Genomic DNA, 13,310 nt, shown 5'->3' with positions numbered 1-13,310 from the left:
CTTTGGGATTTCAATGGACATAACACTCTGTGGGGTAGTGCTAACATCAGTGGAAGGGGACGAGTTATAGAGCATATGCTCACTGACAATAACCTCTCCCTCCTAAATGTGGGAACAAACACCTTCTTCCACATGCCTACCCATACATTCTCTGCCATTGATCTTTCTATCTGCTCCCCTTCACTCCTTCCTTCACTTACTTGGGAGGTAGAAGAAAACCCATATGGAAGCGATCACTTCCCCGTGATAACCACCCTAACTAGTGGTAGGCCATGTCTGCCATTTAATTTACTGCGGTGGAAGATTGATCAAGCTGACTGTAATGTCTTTAACATCTAGCAAATCTTGACATCGCTGCAGTCAGTCAGGAGCCAATCAATGATGCAGTCATGTATGTCACAGAAATGATTGTCCAAGCAGCTGCAATTGCAATCCCAAAATCATCCAGCCGGTTCCCACTATTTCCTAAACCTTGGTGGAATTCAGAATGCATGGCAGCAAAAAAAGCACAAAACAAAGCCTGGGGGATATTCTGCTGATATCCCACGACTGCAAATTTAATATCATTTAAACGTGCACGTGCGAAAGCGCGTTATGTACGACATCCAAAGGAAATCTTGGATTCGTTTTGCATCTTCCATAACCCATGCTGCTAGCTCAAAAGTAGTCTTAGATAAGATCCGGAAAATGAAGGGGAAATATCCACCATGCCCTTCAGTGATCCTCGAGCACAACGGATGTCCAATTGCAGATTGAACTGCAGTTAGCATTAATAGAGGCATATGATCCAAGGAAGCAAGTTTATGCAGCATCAGCCAAAAAAAAAAAAAAAACTTCCACTTCACCCCTCCATTTGTTCGAAATACCTGTTCAGCTGAGCCTTAAATTTATTTAGTCTACAACTTCCACGACAAGGGATGGAAGTCTGTTCCACCAACCAACTACCCGCTGGCTAAAGGCAAATTTCTGCGCATCTGTCCTTCATCTGTCTTTCCTCAATTTGAATTTATGCCCTTTCAAATGATTATTCTGAGCAAGAAGAAGAAAACTCCCATTAGCATTGAGCATGCTCAAACCATTCAAGGCTTTATACACCTCAATCAGATCACCTCGCAAGTGCCTAGTCTCCAGACACTGTAATTTGCAAAATTTAAGCCTTTCTTCGTAAGAGCAACCCTTTGTTCCATTCACTAAACTTATTACCCTTCTCTGTACTCATTCCAACGGCTCTACATCCTTCTTAAAATGAGGCCTCCAGACCTGTATACAGTACTCAAGGTGTGGCCTGACCATTGCCTTATATAAGGGGATAATCACCTCCTTATCCCTGTTAGAAAAATTCCTGTATATCATTGACAAGACACTATGAGCTACTCTTGCAGCCCATCTGCACTGCTCAGAAAACTTCATATCTGCCTGCACAGTTACCCCCAGGTCCTTTTCGTTCTCTACCACTGTCAGTGTAGTACCACAGAGTTGATACGTTGCTCTGGGGTTGCTGTTTCCCATATGTAGTACTTTACATTTGTCAATGTAAAACTTCATTTGCCACCCCTCAACCCATCTGCTCAACCTTTCCAGATCCTGTTGCAGCAGCATAGCGTCAGTAGTGTCCTTAACAACCCTGCCAACCCTTGTATCGTCTGAAAACTCAGACATTAGGCTTGATATACCATCATCAATATCATTTATAAATACAGAAAACAACAATGGATCCTACACTGAACCCCGAGGGACTCAACTAATAACATTAGTCCATGATGAGCAGTGTCCATTGATTACCACTCTCTGTCTTTCCCCCCTCAACCAACCCTTTATCCATAGCAGCAATTTGCCTCCAATGCCACACTGCTCCAATTTGTGCAGCAGTCTTCCATGTGCAACAGTATCAAAAGCCTTTCTAAGATCCAAATATATGATATCAAAGTTATTTCCTGCATCCAGTTCCTTTGTGACCACATCATAGTATCCAATCAGATTGGTCAGACGAGACTTCTCCTTAACAAAACCATGCTGTGTCACAGCTATAACTGAATTCTTGTCCAGATGATCCTGCAGTGCTTCTTTAACCAGTGCCTCCATTAATTTTCCTGGAACCGAAGTTAAACTAACAGGTCTATAATTACTTGTGTCAGCCTTTGATCCTCCTTTGTGAATTGGGGTTACATTTGCACATCTCCAGTCCATGGGTACCTCCCCTGAGTCCAAAGAAGCTCTCATAATTATGGCTAGGGGTTTGCTTACTTCCTTTGCTGCCTCCTTTAATATAACTGGATAGATCCCATCCACCCCGGGTGCCTTTTTTATGTTTATCCTCAACAATTTCTCCTCCACTTTCCTCTCAGTTATTAGAAAATCATCTAGCTCACTGCCAATGTTTACTTCACCTACGACATTCCCCTTCCTGAATAACTCCTCATGTGTGAATGTAGATGCAAAATACTCGTTTAGATTGTTAGCCACCTGAGCTGGATCCTCAACTGTTGAACCATCAACATCCAGTGGACCAATCTGATTCATTCCTTTCCTTCTTGAGTTTAAATAGGTAAAGAACTCTTTTCTGTTTTTCTTTGCATCCTTTGCCAAGGATTTCTCATAATCTGCCTTTCCTGCCTAATCTCCTTTGTGACTTGGTTACAGACCAACTTATATCTATCATAGGCTTCCACGTCACCCATTAATTTGTATGTATCCCATGCATTTTTCTTCTCTGCCATATGTCTCATTAGTTCATCTGACAACCATTTAGGCCTGAACCTTGAACAATATTTCTTGGTTGGTATGTAGAGCCTGGTAGATTCCAAGATTAGTTCATTGAATGCTTCCCATTTTGAATTTGCTGTTGGTAACATCATCAGTTGGTCCCACTGTATAGAATTTAAATACTGTCTCAGACCATCATAGTCGCCTTTACGAAAGCAAAAACCCTTCCCTTTACCTCTGATGGTAGTTACCTCCTTGAGTAAATCCCACTTCAGCACACTGTGATTATTCACTAAATGAACCACTGCCACCCAGTGGTTCATTTATCTGCAGATTCCTAATGCATGAAGAATCACTACTGATAATCAGATCAAGAGTATTACTCCCTCTAGTTGCCTCCCGAACATGCTGGTGTAGAAAACAATCATCCAATAAATCCACAAAAGCCTTGCTAGTGTGTGAGTGACCAACCCACAAATTCCAGTCAATATCTGGGAAATTAAAATCCCCCATTATAAGACTCTCTGATTTACTGGCCCATTCTATTTCCCTGATCTTATTATACTCATCAGAGTCATTAGGCCTATAGCACACTCCTACTCTCAATTTTGATTTACCTATGCTTATGTCACACCAAACTGACTCAACACTGCACTGTCCAACGATGTCAACTGGCTTCACTTCCTTGGATTTTATGTGTTTTTTAACTAATAGCATAACCCCTCCTCCCTTCCTATCCTGTCTATCCTTTCTGTAGATGTTGTACTCCCCAAATTCCAGTTCTGCATTCCTTATATCTGTGTGACACCACGTCTCTGATATCCCAACAATATCTGCCTTTGATGTTTTCAGTAATACCTCAAATTCATCAAATTTATTTACTAAACTCCTAGCATTAGTGTACACGCACGTATACATGCACCTGTTTCTATTCTTAGCTACCCTAACACAACCCATGTGTTTACTTTTACCGCAATGACTTCCAGCAGTCTCTGAAATATCCTGCATCTTGTTTTTCAGGCTTCTGCTCATTCCAATAGAAGCAGTGCAAGAATCTCTTTCACCTCTGCCAGTGGCTACTGTTAATCCATTAGTCTTTGTCTCCCCCCAAGCTAGCAGTTTTCCGACCCACCTAACACTGCCTCGATAGCATCAGCAAATATTCTTGCACCCTTTCTATTTAAGTGTATCCCATCCCTGTAGAAGCAATCTCTCCTGTTAACAAGTACAGTCCAGGCTGAAAAAAATTCTACCCCTTCAGCCTTGCACAATCTTTCCAGGGCCGAATTGATCGACAAGGCTCTCATCATATACTCCCTCCTATCGTGTCTGGGCAGAATTGCAGACACTTTCAAATTCAACCCTACTTCACGGCTTTTTTTCAACAGTGACCTGTACTTGTTAAGTAATTCCGCTGGTCTCCTACTCTTAATATCATTAGTGCCAACGTATACAACTATATCACCTTTTGTGCCCTTAAAAGATGATATCTGCTCTACAACTTCATCAACCTTTGCCCCTGGCAGACATACCCTGGTCCTGTTCCACCTATCCTTTTTACAAAGCATGTTCCCCGTTTCCCTGACAATTGAGTCACCAACAACTACTAGTTCCTGTTGGACCAGCGCATTCTGCCTTGGGGGCTGCCTCTGTGTTGCAAGATGACCAAGTCCAAGCTCTGGTGTTGATGTGGGCAGCTGAGAGCTTGATGGGCCCCTCAATTTATTTCCTTCGAGGGCATCCACCCTGTCCTTCAAGGTCTCATATAGGCCCATAACAACGCCGAGTTGTCGCCTAATTTCCTTGCACTCCTTGCATCGTGCACACACACAAAGACATCCCCCATGGCAGTATCATGTCCCGTACCCGATTGCTCCGCAAACATCAAGCAAACAGTGCATCTTAAAAGGCCGTGATTCAGGGGGCAACCGCCCCCCTCAGTTCTCCCCTGAGTCACAGCACTCCCATTAGCTTGAGCCTTTTGCTTTGCTGCTCTGGTCAGAGTCATGATTTCGATTTAAATGTCAATAAAATTACAATTTCAGAACAAAATTAAAACCTTAAACTTGTATCTTAACACAGTTATAACGCTATATTTATTTTTCGGTATCGAGTGTTATCTACGAGTTCCCTTTATATAACTTCCGTATCAAGTATGTATTAATTATTTGTTACGTTTGTACTCTAAGTCGTTATATATATATAGTTAAAAGTACAATTTAATTGACAATGAAGTTTAACAAGATTAATAGATGTACTGATTAATTGACAATATTATATTATGCACTATACTATACAAAGCTAATGCTATCGAATTCCGGATATGCTGTATCGCGCTTCAGTGAGTGTTATCTACGAAATCCCTTTATATAACTTCTGTATCAAGTTATGTATTAATTATTTATTTTTACTAATTATTTATGTTCCATAACCTAAGTGGTTATATGTATAGTTAAAATTACAATTTAATTGCCAATGAAGTTCGACAAGATTAATAGATTTTACTGATTAATTTTCACGTAACAATGGCGGCCGTTTATGAACGGTAAACACGTGGATTTGATACCCTTTCCGATACTAAGTAATACCTACAAAATCTCTATCTAAGTTATTTTAACTTTAAGTACCGTAAATAGGAATATAAAGCTACTCTAGAAATAAGTTAATATGTCAATTTAAACTAATAAAGCAGAAAATAAATCAGAAAAAACTTCTCTATTCCAAGAGCGGCAGAAAGGCACGTCCGCACAGGAAACCCTCGACCTCAGACTCGACCTTATAAAAAAGTTATTCATAGTAGCGGGATACACCACTGGCAACAGTAGTGGTGAGTTCTAAAAAATAACAAATTTCACCAAATTAAAAGTTTACTCCAACCATGGAAATCCAGCAAACAACAAAACAGACATGACAAAGTGATACTTGCAAGGTTAAGAATAGGACACGCTCATTTCAGCCACTGTCATCTCTCACGAGGAGAAGATCCCCCCCTCTATGTCCTATCTGACACACACAACAAACAGTAGAACATGTACTGATTACATGCCCAGCTTTTACAGATGAGCGCCGAAGTTGCTTCAAAGAGTTGATGACCAAACATAGGAGACGTTTTTCAGTTCCTCAGGGAAATAAAGTTCTATAATCTAATATGAAACCAAATATAATCTTTGCAGTAAGCTATAGTCACTCCGTGACTCTTGGAAACTATTCGCAGCAAAATACAAATACAAACAAAACTGTTGTAAAAAATATTCCAGGTGCATTTTAGCCGCAGTAGCTCTTGCACCAAGAATTTCTAAATCATTGACAAAGGATGGTACCCTCAGAGTTTACGGACAGTGATTAGCATCACCCTCATGTCGCTTGATTCTTGGTTGAAGAGAATCTCGGTGGTACCACTCATTGCTTTCGCAATTAAGTATAGTTTTTAGGCAAAAACCCGTGTATTAATTTGATGAATAAATTTTATATTTATTGCTAGTCAATATCTAACTTCACCTGCATGCAGTATCCCCAGTAACAAATTACACTCTAATATGATGCCTGCAAAGACAAAGTTATTGGCACTTGAGATATAGGACTGTGTTGCCATTAAACTTTCCTCAACCCTCATCTATAATATTCAGCTTATGGAACAATTGCCATTCCACTCTCATAAGATTGTTCTACAGGTTTTCATGCTGACAAGGTAAGTACTATAGATTTAGCATGAGATTTATGATTCTCATATTTTAATATGAGATTTAGAATTACTAAATCTCAGAGAGAGCAAGTATAACATTCTTATACTATTCATGAGCAACTTTTTACTCATTACAGGTTACTGTGGTACAGTTGTGTTTAACTATATTTGTTCAACACTAACTTTGTTTGTCTGTTACTTTGATACAGTTGTGTTTAGCTAAGTTTGTTCAACATTAACTTTGTTTATCTACTTTTTGTACTTTCTTGCCACTCCTTTATATTCATACCTAACAGGTGTGGCTTGCTTGTTTTTTTCCCCTCATCAGGGTGTTAGGTAATCTGTATTGTATCATTTTTGAATTTAAAATTGGAATGGACATAAGTTCACTTTGTTGCTTTCATCCTAATCAGACCTCAGAACAGTCCACAGCTTCTCTCCTAGTTACTGTGGTTACTGCCTTGGCTTCTCTACTGGCTACTTCTGATCTGTTTAGCTGGATATTCGGTTTCTCTTTAATAGTAATTCTGGTTTCCAAGTCTGCTATCTTACAAGAGTCTGGTAGCACGACTGGTGCCTAGTGATCATCTGATTGGACCCCCCCCTCTCTCTCTCTCTCTCTCTCTCTCTCTCTCTCTCTCTCTCTCTCTCTCTCTCTCTCTGCTGCAAGTTGCTAGATCCTGTTAGAAAGTCACATGCTCATGTTATTCTGAATGCATCCAAGTGATTCACTAGCAGAGTGAATATTTCTGAAAAAGAATTAGTTTTTTAACACACCAAAGTTACTATAAATAATTAAAGCAGGACATTTAACCCACTGCCACTCATGCCTAAATGGAACAAATATGCACACCATCTGTGTGATACCTTTTTTGTTTTACTAATAAAAAATTAACTTTTAGCTTTTTTACTGAATTGAAAATAGCATTCTGTTAATTATGATTTGCTAAACTCAATTGCAAAATATCAAAAAGAGAAGACAATAATAATGAAAAATGTTTTTAATATTTCTTAGAATTTTCGGTCACTCATTCCCTGAATCCAAATACCAACACTCATATGGCATCTGCCAGATGAATATCTATATTTTTTTCAGTGTTTGTGTTTAGTTTCCAAAGGCAGTGAAACCAATGTCTCATGGCAAAATTAGGCAGCTCTTATTAGCATCTCACAAACACCATGTGAGTATCTGTAGTAACTGCTAAACAAAATATTAATGCCTCTTAATCCATAGTGTATCAAAATGGAAGAAGAATACTGTATCTAATCAGTTAGAGAATACTGTTAGGCAGAGGTACATTGGTTTAGAAATTCAAAAAAAAAAAACCTAGAAAACTTTTAAAAAGTTGCACTATACTAGTGGAAGATTAAATGTACCCCGAAATCAAATTCCCAAATTGTTCACTTAGCCCTAATTAATAACATCTGTCTTCACTATTACAGAATTAATCTCCAAGTTAACTCTTCAAAAAGAGTACACAAGATATATTATATCTTGTGTACTCTTTATTATATACTATTTTCACACCCACCACATTGCCCTTTCACAGTGGTTTTTACCATCCCTTTTAGGTTATTTGTGTAAAACACTGCCATCATGATAGGTCTTAAGAAAGAACTAGTGCATAGTGCACAGTGAACAATAAAATGACCATACCGAATCAACCATTGGAACCCTTTTCCTTCACCCACTGTAGTGCAAACTAGATGGAATGATAGTTTCACAGTGCCAACTAGAGTTGAACCTGCAAAAGATTTGTGAGTCTTAAATATTAGTGATTTGTTACTGAAAAATATCAGTGCTACACCATAATGCATATTAGGTAACCTAACACCTAATAATTTAGTTAACATGGGAAGAGGATGGTCCCCGGTTTTTTTTTTTTTTTTTAATTGGGAGCACTGGTCCTTTTCACATATTCATTTGCAAAATATAGGGTACTTCTTCCATCCAGCTAGCCACTGAAGCAGATACCAGGTTATCAGGTTACCCCATCACTTTTTAATATTTTAACAGCATTTAAAACATTTGATGGTTCAATCAAAATAAAATTCACCCAATTTTTTAAATGCATAATGGTTTTTAAATGCAATGCATTATGACTTTTCTCAATTAATTTTTTATTCTGGTCAGTAAACTCTTTGCACTCTTAAATTAAATATTATATTCATAATGGCAGCAGATAAAAAAAAAATGCACAGTCTAAATGATCATATAGGCTGATTTTTCATAATTTAGCCATATATAAATATCTATTATTGAATTTTTGATTTAGACTGAATTTAGCTTGACTCGGTTGAATGCATAAAATTTATACTACTAGCATTATGGTACTGTCATTAAGATCAAAAGCTGATAGATAACCTGGCAGGTTTAAAAACTTAAATGATAAGAACATGGAGTTTTGATCTTCTTGATGAGCAAGCAGAATTAAAGGAATACAATAACTTAATGTCATTTGTGTATATTATATATATATATATATTTTTTTTTTATTGTGTGTTATGCTAGCTGTTCTAAGTCTGCTGCTGTACAGGCCTCTAAATTGTCCATATGTGAATTGACTTTTCCAAAGGCAAGTCTGTTTTGCAGACAAGTCTCGAGGTAAGTCTTTAATTAGTGCAGAGCTGAAGACTTAAGTCTGTAGTCTGAGTTGTAAGAAATCTCTCACTCCTTGATTTTTTTACCAGTAAACTACAGACTTACGGTGCACGTCTCAGTATCCTGTAACCATGCAGAGACCATAGACTTCTAACATTAGTGAATTAGTATGTTGCAAAATGACTGAGTTTTAATTTCTGTGAGTGATTTTTTTTTAAGCTGGTTGAATGGAAAGTACTTACTGATGAATTCTCAATAGAATTTATTGAGCTGTGTAAGCCATTTCCCTGCCCTTTGGAAAGTAAAAAGTATAAAGAATACTTGAACAAATATATATACAGAACAGTAAATATACCAGACAGACTGAAAGAAAATGATGTAAATGGTGACAAGAATGCAGTCATGAAAAGAACAAATAACTTAAGTAGTTTTATTAATAAGTAGGGATCGGTGTAACTGATCAGTTATATTCTTTTCACCCAGTACTCACTGCAATGATTCTAACTTCTGAATAACTTTAAATAATAATCTTTACTCATTTTCAGATAATTGTTCCAGTCTGTAGGTTTTAGTATCAATTCAAATAATAAATTAATATGAGAATGTTTGCCTAACAAACCAGTCTCAAACCATTTTGCTCATGTCCATTTCTTCCATGTAACTGCATAACAATTAAGCAAATTAAAATTAATATTCTTTTTCTTTTAATGTTTTGACATTATTGCTAAATTGGGAACTAATTTTCTATTGTGAGCAAAATAATGTAGAAGATGAACCTATAAACACTGAATATTTATAGAGAAGTCTATGTCAATCAAAAAGTGATCACTAGCAGAGCTTAAACTTGCCTGTAGCTTGATTTCAGACAAGTCCATTCATCTGTAGGCATATTAAAATATCATTAAAATCTAGGAATTAGCTTATCTTTTGTGTTGTTTTTAACCCATTGTTGGTAGTGTTGAGGTTTTCCCCTACTTGAAAACCATTCTTTTCACTCAGGAGCAACTGACAATACTTTCCAAACTAATTTTTTCCTGTGTTGCTCAATTAATAATAAGAGATAACTCAACTGAATATGTTCAAAGTGACTCTCAAAGCACCATTATGTTATGCATGATTTCACATGACTGCCAACGGCTTAAATACTTTTAATTGCTGTCAATGAAAGTGGACCCTGCATTGTTTAAATAACATTTCTTGTTGATTTGAATTATCTTACATGTCATATAAACATTTTTGTTCAAGTTATTCATTTTTTAAATAAGTGAATTGTTTTATTCAGTTTTATAAAATTATCATTATGATTTTTATTAACAAATCTTTATAGGGAGGTGTGAAGGTGTTGGTGACTGGCCCTTGGTATTCAACATCATCACCTTATACAATTCTTTTTGATGGAGTAAGTGTGCCAACTACTTTAGTCCAGAGTGGAGTCCTTCGGTGTTACAGTCCAGGTAAGCCCCCCCTCAAACCATTTGGAATACACAAAGCTGTATCGTGTGCCTCTGTAGCCAGGTGGGAAGGAGCAGCAGTGCGTAGCACACGCTTCTTGATTAGACCGGGGTTCAAGCCCATCACCACCAAATACGCAGGATGCGGAAAGGTCAGGGAATGACCACCGCATATCCCGGAGCAATATGGCCTTAGCTGCTAATGCTCCTAAAAACCAACAACAACAACAAAGCTGTATCACAGCACTGTATATTTCATAAGATACATCTCCAGGCCATAGAAATAGTCCTAGCAGGGCACCTCCATAGCTAGGTGGGCAGGAGCAGCAGTGTTTAGCACACACTTCTTGATTAGACCGAGGTTTGAGCCTGTGACCACCAAATGCGGAGGATGCGGCAAGGTCAGGGAATGACCACCGCATATCCCCAGAGCAATATGGCCTTAGTTGCTAATGCTCCTAAAAAAACCAAGCAACAACAACAGTCCTAGCCAACTTGGAATGTTGTTGATCTTTACCTTATTTTTATAACAGTGCAAACTGTTTTTCTTCTGTCACAATAGTTGACAACAGGAGTCATAATACCACCCAATGCCAGAAATGGCATTTCAGAGAATCTATTGTTTCACTTTGCCAATTATTTAAAAGAGGGAGAAAAACCATGTACAAAAATTTCTTAGTATTGTAGCAGACCTGCCTTCTTACACCACAAAATTTCAATATGAGGTGGTTATCCACTATGATGATGATTGAACCCTGGGGTACCCCATGCTGAGCACTGAACCCTGGGGTATCCCACTAATACAAGTTATTCATGAGAGCAGTGTCCATTGATAAACATTCTCTGTCTTCTCCCACTCAATAATTCCTTTATCCTTTGCAGTAACTTTTGTTAATGCCACACAGTGCTTGGTCACTGGTGGCTCAGCTCCTGCCTCCACGTGGCAGGGCCAGTAACCTGGGGGAAAATCCATCCCTCAGGGCTAAAAGGAGCAGAAATGGAAACTGATATATTTCCACACTAAGAGCCTAAGAGGTCTCAACATGACAATGACACCGACCATGACTTCTCTCTTTCAAAGAGACTTAAAAAGGACACAAGGAAGCAAGAATCTCCAGCTTTCCTCGTAGTACACTCTTTGTCATCCCAACCTGTGAGCAAGCTCTCCCCTTTCATCATCCAGAGATGCCTAGAAAATGCTGCAGTTCACAAAAAATGGTTAAATGTCTTCAATCAGGAGATTTACTAATAGAGACATCTCATTCAAGACATTCTGAGTTACTATTACAACTAACTTCTTTAAGTGGAATACCGATTCAGGTTACCTCACACAACACACTGAATTCTTCCAAGGGAGTGATCTCCAAATGGGAATGCATTAAACGTTTTTGATAAAACGTTTAATACATTCAATGCATTTAATACATTCCTTGTCCAGGAGCTAAAAGATCAAAATGTGTCTCATGCAAAACAAATCATGATTGGTAAAGACAGCAACTTAACTCCCACGCAAAACATAATCTTAAACTTTCAGTATTCCAAATCTACTGGGTTCTGTCAAAGCATGTTACTTGAATTGCCGCATTAGGCCATATATTCCAAATCCACCTAGATGTTATAAATGTCAAAAGTTCAGCCATGCTAAGACAGCATGCCATGGAGATGCTGTATATCTGAACTGTGGGTGCAAAAATCACACACAAGCAGAATGCAAGGCTCCAACACCACAGTGTCGTAATTGTAGTGGCAAGCATCCAGCTTACTCCAAAGATTGTGAACTATGGAAGATAAGAAAAAAAATACAAAAATATAAAATTGAAAATAAAGTCTCTTACCAAGAAGCGAAAAAAAAGGTCAACTTAAGTATACCAAAACGCACTTATGCTTCTACCATTCATAGACACAAATCAGTGGCATGTCAGACAGAAGTATCCATCTCTCCAAAAATATCAATATCAGACTGGGCTCGATTAGTACTCTCAGTCCAGCATCTATCTAAACCAAATTCAGTAGACCAAAGCAATAATACCCCACTCACAATTCCATCCCAGAGACCTCCACATTGTCAAGTAGCAAAATTTGCAAAGATTGTATCCTGTCGAGGCAAAACAATCATGCCTAACAAGCATGGATACAGATGATACTATCGGTAAAGAAGAACTGCTTGAAATACATGTAGAAGATGATATGGACAATAGCAATGAATCAGGATGTCCCACTTTTCCCTGAAAAGAAAAATCAAAACCAGACCATCATAAACAATCAGCTTATAAAAAGCAGTCAGATACATCTTTCACAAACAAAACCAAATAATGGAACACATCATTCAGTGGAATTGTAGAAGTTTTCACAGCAACATCGATGATATCAATGAACTAATTCACTGCTTCAAAATCCTGTTGCCATCTGCCTACAAGAAACCAACTTGATGCCCCAAGTTTCCCCAACAGTCAAAAATTACACTATCTTCAGTCAAGATAGATCTGACAGTAATAGTGCTCATGGTGGAGTAGCCATCCTGTTAGACTCGAGAGTTCCCTCCAGATGCATTCCATTGCAAACCTCTTTAGAAGCTGTTACCACATGCATAGTAATTGGAATCACCGTTACATTGGTCTCAATTTATCTTCCACCTAATCTATTCAGGAAATCGAAGATCTTGTGTTGCAACTACCACCTCCTTTCTGTCTACTAGATAACTTTAATGCTCACTACCCATTATGGGGTTCCTCTAGCTTAGACAGGCATGGAAAGCTTATTTAAATGTTGATAGACAGACAAGATTTAACATCGTTGAATACTGGCTCTCCTACCTATGGGCCCTGGGTGACAAGTGTTATTGTGATCGAGCAATTCTTTGAGCTATTTACAG

At 38.1% G+C, this 13,310-nt stretch overlaps 1 protein-coding gene across 1 annotated transcript in view; it reads left to right on the top strand.

Annotated features, from left to right (window-relative positions):
* Window positions 1-13,310, top strand: part of LOC150079255 (calmodulin-binding transcription activator 1-like) — a 927,385-nt gene that overhangs the window by 640,319 nt on the left and 273,756 nt on the right. The window contains exon 10 of the mRNA XM_090383006.1: window positions 10,315-10,441. Within this exon, the coding sequence (XP_090239132.1) occupies window positions 10,315-10,441 (127 nt within the window). The remainder of the gene's footprint in view (window positions 1-10,314; window positions 10,442-13,310) is intronic.

Source organism: Mastigoproctus giganteus, chromosome 10, assembly GCF_048544385.1.
Source record: "Mastigoproctus giganteus isolate SK-2022 chromosome 10, ASM4854438v1, whole genome shotgun sequence".
NCBI classification, from domain to species: Eukaryota; Metazoa; Arthropoda; class Arachnida; order Uropygi; family Thelyphonidae; genus Mastigoproctus; species Mastigoproctus giganteus.
The sequence above is the reverse complement of the archived record's forward strand: the minus strand, read 5'-3'. Positions and strand labels throughout refer to the sequence as shown.